Source organism: Muntiacus reevesi, chromosome 18 (genome assembly GCF_963930625.1).
Source record: "Muntiacus reevesi chromosome 18, mMunRee1.1, whole genome shotgun sequence".
NCBI classification, from domain to species: Eukaryota; Metazoa; Chordata; class Mammalia; order Artiodactyla; family Cervidae; genus Muntiacus; species Muntiacus reevesi.
The window spans coordinates 49,917,063-49,928,780 of record NC_089266.1 but is presented as its reverse complement, the minus strand read 5'-3'; the positions used below and the strand labels follow the sequence as shown (position 1 = coordinate 49,928,780).

At 63.2% G+C, this 11,718-nt stretch overlaps 1 protein-coding gene across 2 annotated transcripts; it reads right to left on the bottom strand.

The window, feature by feature from the left end:
* Nucleotides 1-415: 415 nt before the first annotated feature.
* Nucleotides 416-11,267, bottom strand: TBX2 (T-box transcription factor 2). Of its 2 annotated transcripts, XM_065910786.1 has the most exons (8): nucleotides 10,508-11,267; nucleotides 9,092-9,359; nucleotides 7,970-8,116; nucleotides 6,653-6,729; nucleotides 6,382-6,545; nucleotides 5,328-5,965; nucleotides 2,655-3,053; nucleotides 416-688 (listed from the first exon to the last, which is right to left on the bottom strand). In XM_065910786.1, the coding sequence occupies exons 1-8, from the start codon at nucleotides 10,900-10,902 to the stop codon at nucleotides 491-493; spliced, it is 2,286 nt and encodes a 761-aa protein (XP_065766858.1). In that variant the 5' UTR covers nucleotides 10,903-11,267; the 3' UTR covers nucleotides 416-490. The 2 variants fall into 2 exon arrangements, with proteins under 2 accessions (XP_065766858.1, XP_065766859.1); XM_065910787.1 differs by lacking the exon at nucleotides 416-688 and having other exon boundaries at nucleotides 1,562-3,053; nucleotides 10,508-11,253.
* Nucleotides 11,268-11,718: the final 451 nt, after the last annotated feature.

The window sequence follows — 11,718 nt, the reverse complement described above, 5'->3', positions numbered from 1 at the left end:
GACTCTGTGCGACCCCATAAACGGCGGCCCACCAGGCTCCTCTGTCCACTGGATTCTCCAGGCAAGAACACGAGAGGGTTGCCATTTCTTTCTCCAATGCATGCCTGCATGCTTAGTCGCTTCAGCCGTGTCCCACTCTGTGCGACCCCATAGACGGCAGCCCACCAGCCTGTGGAAGTGTTCACGGGATTCTCTAGGCAAGAATACCGGAGTGGGTTGCCATTTCCTTCTCCCCATTCTCCCTAAACAGTGAGAAATCAGAACAAACCCATGCGCCCCTCTTCAAATGTTAGAGACCTCCAATAAACACACTGTCCACGCAGGATTTTATTTGAGCTGAGAAAGGGGCCTTTCTGCCCCGCCCTGGTCCTGAACTGCCCTCCTGCACGCCCGAAGGTCAGAGGCAGGGAAACCCGAGCCCACCCTCCCCAGAGCCGGGACAGTCTTCTGCGCCCTCGCACTGGTTCACCGGCCGACACCGTCCCCGAATTCAGCGTGGCCTAGGGGCCGGCTCCTTCCCTGGAAGAGGACACGATTCTCTTCCTTGCAAATGGATGAGCCCACGAAGGTGTCCAGGGAGCCCGGAGGCCTGTTCTCCTTCACCCTTCCTCCGTCTCACCGTCCCGGATGCCCCTGGTGAACTGGAAGCCAGCGCCTCTCGGCCTCGAAAGTGCCCAGGTTGAGCAACCTGCTAATCCAAGGCATCATGGACACTCACGCTTTTAAAAGAGGAAGCAGCTGGGAAGGGGTGATGCTGAGGGATGGGCAGACCCCGCGGTGGCCTGAGGGAATGATTTGCCGGTCCCCCATCCCTTCCACTGCTAGGATCTGGGGCTGGAGACACCTGTCGGCTGGGTGAGGAGGGGAGGAGAGGCCGCCGTCCTGGGGCAGCAGCTGTCCCGGCAGACTCGGGCCACGGGGAGCGAGGCCTAACCGCGACTGACACAGTGCGACTCCCCGCGCGACCTCCAGCTGAACCCACGATTGTACAGGGGGAAAGAAGGGGAGGAAAATAGCCTCGTGAGCCCCAGTCTTCATACCCACCCCCACCCCCGACAGAGATGTAGATGATTTCCACCGGAGAACCTTTAGTCTAGACTCTGCCACTGTGGTCAACAGTCCTGATAGGAGAGAACATGCTCTTTTGGGGTTCAGGAGACGGATGGATGGAAAAGGCTTCTAGGTTCGCGGTGTTTGGGGGACCATGGCCAAACCCCTCCTCCGGAGGGAGAGAGGGAGCGGGGAGCACCCGTCTTATCAGCCCCACCCAACCAGAGGCTCCGAAAGGAGCTGCAATTCCACGGTGGCGCGCGCCCCGGGCCGGGAGCCGGGAGGCCAGGCGCGGAGCGGCGGACGGCGGAGAGCGGCCAGCAGGGGGAGCCCGGCTCCCGGCCCGGCGGCGGCGGCGCTGGACGCGCGCGGGGGGCTCGCGGCGGCGCGGCGCCTCCCCGCCCGCCGGCAGCCCGCGCCGGCGCCGCCGGGCCTCGCGGCTCCGCTCGCCGCCCCGCCGCCCGCGGGGGAGCCGCCGCCGCCGCCGCCGCGAGCCCCGGGCGCCCGCCCCGCCGTCCCCGCCTCCGGTCCCGCCTGACGCGCTCGCGGCGCCCCCTTGCCCCGCGCGGCCCACAGAGCGCACTGCGCCGTTCACTTCGCATTGCAGCGTTTTATTGTTTTCTCGAGTTTTTGTCGTTTTCGTCTCGCTCCGGAGCGAAAAGTGAAAACCTGAGGTGGAGCCCGCGGGCCGGGCGAGCAAAAAACGCCCGGGCGCAGGGGCCGAGGGGGCTGGCGGGGTGGGAGCTTCTCCGGGGGTCGGGGGCCCTCTCCCGCAGCCAAGGGCCTCCTCCCCACCCCCCAGCCCTGTACAATATAGATGCTCATGTAAAAGGAAAAAAATTATAGGCTATGAGTTAATCTCTAAATATTCTGTACACAGCAATGTACACCTTTGAATAAATTAATACCAATTTGCATATTCTGGGAACCTTAAAGCTTATTTACACAAATTACCATTTATTTCATAAATATCTTTTTATTCCCGCCCCCTGGGGACTCAAGGCCGAAATGCCACTCCCTCCGCTGACCCAGGGGTGGGAGGGCCGCCTGTCCGGGAGAGAAGTGGAAGGAGCAAAGGAACAGGCCCCTCTCAGCTCAAGTCTACACTGACTTCATCTTCACTGACCTCAGCTCCCCTCACCCCAGATTCTCCAGCGGTGCGGGGCTCCAGGCTAGGGGGCTTTCCTCCCCTGACCTTCTGGCTCCCCAGACAGCCAGCCCCTGGCTGAGCCGGGGACGAGGCCTCCCCAACAGCGCTGGAGGAACCCGGAGAGGCCCCGCTGATGACACCTTGACACCGGAGCAGACCTGGACCAAATCCAGTGGCCCCAAAGCGACTGTGTTCCGGATTCCTTGTGAGGCCCAGGGAAGTGTCCCAGGCCCCGGCTGGCCTATCAGGGTTTCATTCCAGCTGCAGCCCGCTCTCTCTCCTTTATTTAAATAAATACCCATTCTGTGCTGTACACGTCCCAAGCAGCAGGGGAGGCAACCCAGGAGGCCTGCGCGGCGGCGGTGGCGGCGGCGGAGCAGCAGCAGGGCGGGCCCCCTCACTTGGGCGAGTCCCTGCCGGGGGAGAGGGCTCGCTGGCTCTCCAGCCCACTCACCAGTCTCTGAATGCTCTGCAGTTCACTGGCCGCCTCTTTGGCCGCGCCGCCGGGCGACAGGGCTACGCGGGCCGGGGCCCCCACTTTGCGGAGGGCCAGCTCCGGCAGCGGGCTGGGCTCCCGGCTGTTGCCGCCGCCTGCAGCCTTGGAGCCCTCCGCCGCCAGCCCGGTGGTGAGGAGGCTAGTGCTCGGTGGGATGGAGACCGGGATCTGGTAGGGGCTGAAGCGCAGGCGGGGCCGGGAACTGCCCAGAAAGGGGCTCCGGGACAGGGAACCGGCGGCAGCCGCGGCCGCGGCCGCAGCGCTGGTGGCTGGCAGAGCCGAGGCCGCCGCCGCAGCGGCCGCCATGTAGGTGTAGGGATAGGGGAAGAGGCCTCCGAAAGTGGGCATGGGGATTCCCTGCAAGAAACAAAACAAGACAAGGGTTAGGCATCCCGCCTGAAGTGTTCCTGGGGGTGATCTGGCTGCTGGCGGCGGGGCGACAACTGGGAATCCTTGCCCTACTGTTCAGGAAGACCTGCGCTCACATAACCTTACTCCCCAGAGCGCAGGTGGGCATGAGCCACTATGCCGATGTCCAAACCCGGGTGGAGGGGAGCCCGCTTAAGGTTATGATTCGGAGCGGGCCCTACCGAGCTCTGTGCCAGGTATTACTCTAGGAGGAAGGGAAGGCCATCACAGGCGGCTGAACTGGCAAGGAAGAAACAGGCCTGGCGGAGGGCCAGGTGGCCGGCAGGTAACTTCGGCTGTGTTGGCAGGGAGGCGCCGCTCGCTTCCAACAGTGTCCTGCCCTGCCTTCCTATCCACAGGTGTCCCCGAAGGGCTGGAGACGCAGAGGACGGGAGGAGCTTTGCACTCTCTCCCTCCTCTGCCACCTGCTCAGGGGTCTCCTGCCCAGGCCAGGAGAAGGCGCCAGATGCCAGTCCGTTTATAAACTAGCCTGAATGCAAAGAACTCCCAGCGGCTCCCTAGTGGCAGCTGAAGAAGGAATGCTGAGTCTTGCCTGTGGAAAGCCCAGTAGCTGGGAAACCCTGCACAGAACACCGCCTGAGGCCCAGCTTTTGGATTATCTGACCTTTGAGATCATGGAGTGTGTGGGTATATAGGGAGGAGGGCAGGAGCTGGCTGAGCTGGGCTTCCAGGGAGCCTCAGGCCTGGCTCAGGCAGGGAGAAGGAAGAGAAGTAGCTTAATCGGGGATGAGAAAATACCCTTCCCGAGAAGGTCGAGCCCTACTGAACATTCAGACTTGGCATCTCAGAGGAAGGAGGGAGACTTCAGATCTCCAACGTTTTGTCTCTTTCTGATGGCCATAGGAAGATCCCCTGGAGGAGGGCATGGCCACCCACTCCAGTATTCTTGCCTGCAGAATCCCCATGGACAGAGGAATCTGACTGGCTACAGTCCATAGGGTCGCATAGAGACTGAAGCGACAGCACGCACAGTGTGATGACCATAGGTGAGCGGCCCTGCCTGGAGAACTTAACCACTAGCAGTGCACCTAGTGATGCCTCCTGAGTGCCCTTGCCCTGGCCTTCCACCTGTTAACCAGGCTGTGTCTAGAAGTCCTGACTTCCCTGTGACCTCTGCAATGCCCATGCTCATCACCAGAATTTGTCTGGGGAGGAGGCATTCACATACATACAGAGTCAACCTCCAGGCAAATTAAACCTCCAGGCTCTGAACTACATTTTCTAGAGGCTTCCTTACCAGCTCAGAGCCCCAGATATGTGATGCCAGTGCCTCCAACGCTCACTCCACACACCCCTGATGCTGAGCTGTATTTAAAACTCATTTCAGAATCCCTTCCCCCACTTTAAAATATTTGCTTCTGAACCGAAGGAGCCTTCTCAGACCTAAACTCCTATTTTCCTTCCCTTAAGATAAGATCTTAAGGGTTCAATTTGCCAGAAACCTCAGAGGGAAGAAAATGAATGTAGAGATTCCAAATCGTTCTATGGGAATATTCCACCCAAGCAACCAAAGAGGCCACTCTCCCCTTCCGATCTTCTTATTTTGCTGCTGCCCACAGTTTCATAAGCTCTCCCCTGGGAGCTCAGAATTTCGACCTGAGCCTGGAGGACTGAGATGTGTGGCTGGGGGAGTTGGGAGATTTAGTGTGGGAGAAGGAAAAGCCCCGTCCTTTGTCCGGTCGCTTCCTGAGGGTCTGAAAGGAGCCCGGGACATCTGGGAGGTGGGTCAATTTGGTGGCCAGTTATCCAGAACACTGCAAATTCTCCTACTTTTTTTGTCCAGCCACTTTAGCCTTTCGGGGACTGTTGGTGAGCCAGGGGTATTCATTCCCAAGGAAAATGTCCTGAGGCAGGCCAGGCAAGTGGACTTACAAAAGTTGGAGGCAGCCCCAGTCTGTCAGGGCAGAAAGAGTCTAATGGGTCCCGGTCAATTCTGGGCTTACAGGGAAGGAAATAGGCCCAGAGAGGGTCAGAGGCTTGTCCAAGGTCACACAGGAGTCAGAAGCAATCTCCTGGCCAAATCCTGGACCTGGTCTTGGTCTCCCCGAAGCCAGGTGTGGTTCCGAGGGCCCATCGGGTCTCCCCAGGAGGGAGTCCTTGCCGGCAGGGAGCCCGGAGCGCCCTGGGGCCCTATGCCTTCCTCCTCTGCCCGCCCCGGGTTCCCCTCCCTTCCTCGGGCTGCTGCCAGCTCACAGGCCTTACCTGAGATGCCAGCATGTGCTGGGAGAGGTGGAATGGGAAGGGCCCGGCGGTGCTGGCCGCACTGCCCGCGGGACCCAGCCCGCCCGCGTCCAGCCCGGTGGCGGTCCCCGGCCCGCCGCCTCCGCCACCGCCGCCGCTGCCGGCCACCGAGGCTAGTAGGTGGCCCATGCCCATGGCGGAGAAGGCTCCGGGCCCCATGGCGAACTGTCCCGGGTGCAGGAAGAGCGGCTGGCCGGCCCCCAGCGGCCCGAAGAACTGCTGCCCGTGCAGGTGGCCGGAGAAGGCCAGGCCGGGCAGGTGTCCGGCGCCCAGCGGGGACGCGCTGTCCGTCTGCACCACCAGCGGCGCCAGGCCGGGCTCCTTGCCCTCGCCCGCCTCCTTGCGCCCCTCGTCCTTCCTCCGGGCTTCGGCGCGCTCCTTCTCTAGGCTCCGCAGGCCGAACGGGCCGTCCCCGACGCTCTCGGCCGGCTCCTTGCCCCTCTCGGGGCTGCGCCGCTCCCTGGCGCGATCGGGTTCGGTCAGGCGAGGGGGGCTGCTGCTGTCCAGGGCGGGGCTGCGGCCGAGCGCCGGGCCCGCGCGCTCCTCGCCCAGCCGCTCGGGCTCTGGGTCACTGTCGGCGGCGCACGACTTCTCCTCGGCTGCAGGGAGAGAGGATGCGCGGCGTTACCGGCCTGGGGACAGACTGGCGCGAAGCCCGAGCCGGAGAGACGTGCTCAAGCCTGCTCTCGGGGAGGCCACGTCGGAAGAACTCCTGGAAGCTCGGGGCAGTAGGGGTCACCCCCATCCAAGATCCCTTATTTACAGGGGGAGGAAAGGGAACCCGGCAGAGGAGGCCTTGCTGCCGCAGAGTCACGCAGCGCCTGGGCTCTAGCCCAGAGCCCAGAAGGATCGGCGGGCCACCCGGGACTGCACTCAGGGGAGGCCTGGGGTCGAGGCCCGTCCCAGACTCTCCCCTGACGCTCCCCCCAGGCCTTCAGTTAGCCAGATGCTGAGCAGCGAGCCATCCCGGCGCCCGGGGGACACCCTCCCCTTCTCCTCCCGGCCCGACCCGCACCTCTGGTCCGGTGCAGGCGCAGGGGGCTGGGCGCCGTCCCTGGAGACGGCGGCGGTTCCCGCGCAGGGGGAGGCTCGCAGGATGAGGCGTCCGACTCCGCGCCGTCGCGCTCCGGCTTGCAGTGCTCCTCATACAGGCGCAGCGACGGCAGCGTCAGCTGCTTCCTGGGGATGAGCCGACGGAGCGGGTCTGAGCGCAGCGCGCCCTCCGGCCCCCTCCTCGTCCTGTCCCCCCCAGGCGTCCGCCTCCAGGCCAGCCCGCGCACCCTCACCTTTTCTCCCGCCGGCCGTTCCCGGTGTCCCGGAAGCCTTTGGCAAACGGGTTGTTGTCGATCTTAAGCTGCGTGATCTGCGGGGACCGAGGGGGCGGCGCCAGGTCAAGCTGTGGGCTCTTCTAGCCTGGCCCGGGGCACCTGGAGGTCAGAGGCTGCCCGCCCCAGAGGAGAGCCCCCGGGGAGGGTACCCTGGGTATCCGCCCACCTGGGCCGGGCTGCTCCAAGCCACAAGGCAAGGTGAGGTCGGCGGGCGGACCTCCACGAAAGCGACCTCCAAAAACTATATTCGAGGTATAATCCCTCGACTTGCACACACAAGCCCAAAGCTGTGCACCCCGAGTGGAAATCTGTCCGGGCGGGCATGCAGGCCCACCCAGCCATTCGAGTTAAGGGAACCCGGCGCCTGAGCAGGAGCACACGGACAGCAGAGCACACCCAGGTCAGCAGACACACATGTGGACAATCACACGCACGGGGCCGCGCACACGCAAGTACACACAGAACAAGCGCCCAGGTAATCAAACGAATTCACACGCCTCCACACGGATTCAAGGTACTCCAAATGGTGCACGCATATACCGGCCCAGGACAGATCGGTTCACGGTGACAGAAAAAAAGAAAAGAAAAAAAAATATGGCCGGCAGGATACTCAGACACTGTCCTTCCTCCCAGAGTGGTGCACAGGGACATGGGTCTTAGCAGGGGGGTTGCCTTGCCTCTCTACAGGGAGGGTGTAGAAAGATAGCAGCCAGGAAAAGCCCTTTCTCTTGAAGAAAAGTCTCCAAGCAGATCCCAAGGGGTCCCGGGCCTGAACTGACCCAGAGAGGGATGGGGGGCCGGAGTGGTGGTGACTGACACCTGTCCCCCTCTGGCTCCCCCAGGAGAGGGAAAACTAGGCCCCGGGTTCCTAGCAGCCGGAAAGCCTGGGCAGATTGCCTCGGGCGCCCTCTCTTCATTTAAATTCCCATCCCTGAGCCAAGAAATAAACGAATAAAATGTAAAAATGTCAGCGAGGGCCCGGAGTCTCTGCTAATTGCTAAGTAAACATCCCCACCCCAAGGAGCGCCCAGCTGTTCGCGCGCCGCGGGGAGCGTGTGCGTACGTGTCGTGGGCCTGCGAGAGAGAGCTGGGGGGTTTCGCTGGGTGCTGCGCGTACAGATGCGAGATTGGGGGCCCGGGAGCGGATCATGAGGGTGCGGGGTCGGGGGTGGGGGGGCGTGCAGGGGGCTGCGGGCGGGTGTGAGTGGAGGGTCGGAGGCCGCCCGAGTGGGAAGGCATCGGTACCGGGACTAGCCCCACCGCGGGCCCGCGCACCTTGTCATTCTGGTAGGCGGTGACCGCGATGAAGTCGGTCTCGGGGAACACGTAGGTGCGGAACGTGCTGTAGGGCAGTTTCAGGATGTCGTTGGCTCGCACGATATGGAAGCGCGGTTGGTACTTGTGCATGGAGTTCAGGATGGTCTGCAGGAGGGTGAGGGTCAGCCAACAGCCCCTGGCCTGCCAGCCCCCGACCTGTCTCCCGAGCCTTTCTATTCTCTGGGGACCGGACCTCTTTCCATTTCTCTCTCTCACGGTCTGCCTTTCCCACCTCACCCGCAAACTTTCCCCCCCTTTTCCTGTCTTCTCTACTCCTTATCTCCCCATATTAATTTTTCTTTTTTTCCCCTCTCGATTTTCTTTATCACAGTTTCTCTTTCCAGTTAAAAAAAAAATTACCCCAGCTGAAAACTGAAATAAAATAAAACCCTCTACCACTCCACTCTTCTCTTCCTGTTTACGGCTAAGCCCTTAGTAAACCCGGGAGAGAAGACTGGAACCTTTGAGGTCTCATCGACCCGCCCTACCTCCGGATGGGGTAGACCCTTTAGCCCCATGAACTACTCCTTCCCATTCACTGGGGCCCTGGCTCAGGCAGAAATGGTGAGAACCCCAAATTCCCTTCTCCCAGGTCAGGCATCTGCCCCAGGGAGGAGGGAAAGGTATGGAGGGAAGTTGTTTGAACTTTAAAATCTCCTCCTTTGGGGATGGGGATGGAACTCGGGTCTTGGGGAAGGGTGAGAACCGAGGTCCTGGGCCAGTCTTCCAAGCTCAGACCCCCAACGACCAGCGGCTCCACAACCCGCCCCAGCTGCACCTGCCTCCTGCTGGACTCCAGAAGGGAGTTTGGAAGGCCTGAGATTTTGAGAGTTTGGAAAGTGAGATTGGGGGCAGCCTGGAGCTTAGTGGCCGCGAACCCCAACATTCTCCAGGCTTGCAGAGCAGAGCTTCTGCGCCCAGGCCCAGCCAGCAAAGGCCACAGGGCAGTGATCTGGGCAGGGGCACTCTGGGGGTTCTGCGAGCACTCCCCTCTAGGGAACTCTGGGGTCTCCTCCTCCCCACCCCCGCAGTGCTAGGGGCACAGTCTTCCACCCCCATCAGCTCTTGGCCTGCACTCACGAAGCCGTGTTTGTCCGAGATGTTGTTGGTCAGCTTGAGCTTGTGGAAGGCCACCGGCTTGGCCATCCACTGCTCCCCCGTGGCTGGGCTGTCCGGGTGGATGTACATCCGCTTGGGCATCTCGGGGTCGGCCTTGCCTGCCACCATCCAGCGGGAGTTATGGAATTTATACCGGCAGTCATCAGCGGCCACAATGTCCATCAGCAGGATGTATTTGGCCTTCTTGTCCAGGCCGCTGACTCGCACCTTGAAGGGAGGAAACATCCTTCTGCGGGAAAGGGAAAGAGGGAAAGATCAGGGAACCCGCTGGATCTCGGAGACCCCTCTCCCCTGACGCACGCCGTTGCCTGGAGCTTCACCACCCATGTTCCCCTGTGGTCTGTGCTCTGCCCTCTTAGGAAGGTCTGGGAGATTCCATTCCACCTGTGGTGGTTATTCCTAGGAGATCCCATTGCTGCCTGTCAAGACCCTCTTCTGTTATAAGGCTTGCCCTCGGCCCTATGCTCAGATCTAGTGACCCTTTTTTTCTCCCTCATCTGGGATGAAAGCCGAGCTCCAAGAAAGAGATCCAGGGCCTTTAAAAATATACCCGCTTCTCATGAACCTCCCTGAAATTCGTTCGTGGGAATATATCCACTCAGGGCAGAAGCTCTCAGAAGTGCATTCGGATGCTTGTTTGGGCGAGGAACTGGGTTACAGCAGCGGAACAAGGACCCTGACCCTGAAGTTCGGGCGAAGAGGGTGAGTGAGCCCGAGGCCTGAATTCTCCGCGTCTGAGCTAGAGGCTTGAGCGGTTGGCGATTGTAGCTTTTCTTCCGGCTTCAGGGCCTAGGGAGCCGTGTGCCTCCGGAGCTCCTGGTTCCTCTGCCCGGACAAGGCTCACAGGCCGGGTCAGGCTGCGGCTGGGCCGGCTCGGGGCTCGCCGCGAAGAACGGCCGCGACCAGCGGGAACCAGAGGGCCGGGCTGGGCCTAGCGGGGGTGAGTCTCATTCCGGGCTCCGGGGTCGGAGGAGAGCGCGGGAGACGCCGCATCTTCGCAGAGCACCGAGCCAGACTCGCCTCCGAAGCAGGAGAGAGGGGTCTCGGGGCTGAGGAGTTGCGGCCGAGACCGCTGAGACCCTCCAGGGCCGAGCCGCGGGGCCTCCTCGGCTTTGGCACTCTGAGCGCTGGGGGACCATTCTGCAGGAGTACGTTTTCGTTTTCATTTGGGAGACTTCGATGCTTCGCGTGTTTTTAAAAAAAAAAAAAAAAAATTCGTTCGGTGCCGAATGAGAAAAGTCAACTTGCTGGTCTGTGCGTGGCTCGGGGGCCGGAGCCGGGAGCTGGGAGCCGCGGGCGGCGGGCTCGGCGCTGGTCGGTGCTGTCGGATCTCCCTCCCGCCCACCCGCGCGCCCTCCGGCCAGCCGGCCGCCCTACCTCCCGGACTTGGTGATGACCATCTCGGTGCCCAGCTTGTGGAACTGGTCCCACAGCTCCTTGGCCTCCAGCGTCACCTTGGGGTCGTCCTCCACCTCGTCCTCGGGCTCCAGGCTCTTAAGCGAGCGCAGATGAGCGGCGGGCGGATGCGGGCCGAGTGCCGAGACGTGCAGCCCCGCCTCGGCCGCCGCCGCCGCCGCGGCCGCCGCCGCCGCCGCCCCCGCCAAGCCCGGGTCGGGCAGCGGCTTGGCCAGAGCGCCGGGCGGCAGCGCGAGAGCCGGGAAGAAGGAGGGCTGCGCCGCCGCCAGGAAGGCGGACATGGGGAAGTCGGCCGGCCGTGGCGCGTGGAACGGGTGGTAAGCCATGGCGCTGGCCGCCAGCGCCGGCTCTCTCATCGGGACATCCGGCCCAGGCGCCCGGGGGCCGGGGCCGGGGGCGCGCGGCTCGGACCCCCGGCCCGGGCGGCGGCGCGCACGGAGGAAGGGCGACCCGGGTGGCAAGCGCGGTGGCGGCTCCTCCCGGCTCCCCGTCCGGCGCACGGCTAGGGACGCGGGGCGCTGGGCGCGGGGGCGGCGGGGGCTCTGCGCGGGGCTGGGCTGGGCTGGGCCGCTCCGGCGCCGGGGACCACGCGCGACTGGTTAGATCTTGTCGTGATCTCTGGAAAACTGTGACTATCTCACATGTCCTGCCCTGCTCGGATCCCCTGCGCTAACGAGCCAGGCCCCCCTTGATTGCTGATTTTACGCTTTTTGGACCAATTGTGGGTCTCCGGGGGCGGGGTTTTGACAGCTCAGGCCAAGCTCGGAGCGGGAGGGGGGGCCCGGGGAGAAGGTGTCGGAAGCCTCAGCAGTAAGAAAACATGTCAACAGAATAAAATATTAACCAATGACGGGCCAGCGGGCCCCGAGACCCCTCCCCCTGCCCCGGCCCCCACCCCGCCGCCCGCGCCCACGGCTGCCTGCGCCCGGACGGGGAAGCGCGGCGGGCCGACCCGACCCGCCGAAAGGGCCTGAGGCGGGGGGTGCCCGGGCGCCAGGGCCCGCGGGGAAGGACCCCCAGCCGCAAGCCGCCCCAAGTGCAAAGCATTGACACGGCCCCGCGAGGAGAGGGGGCGCCCTCCTTCTCCCACGCCCGGCGGCCCCGCAGCCCCGGCCCTCGCCCGGCTTGGCCTCCGACCCCGCTCCTGGCCGCGGCGCTGCCCGGGCCCCTCC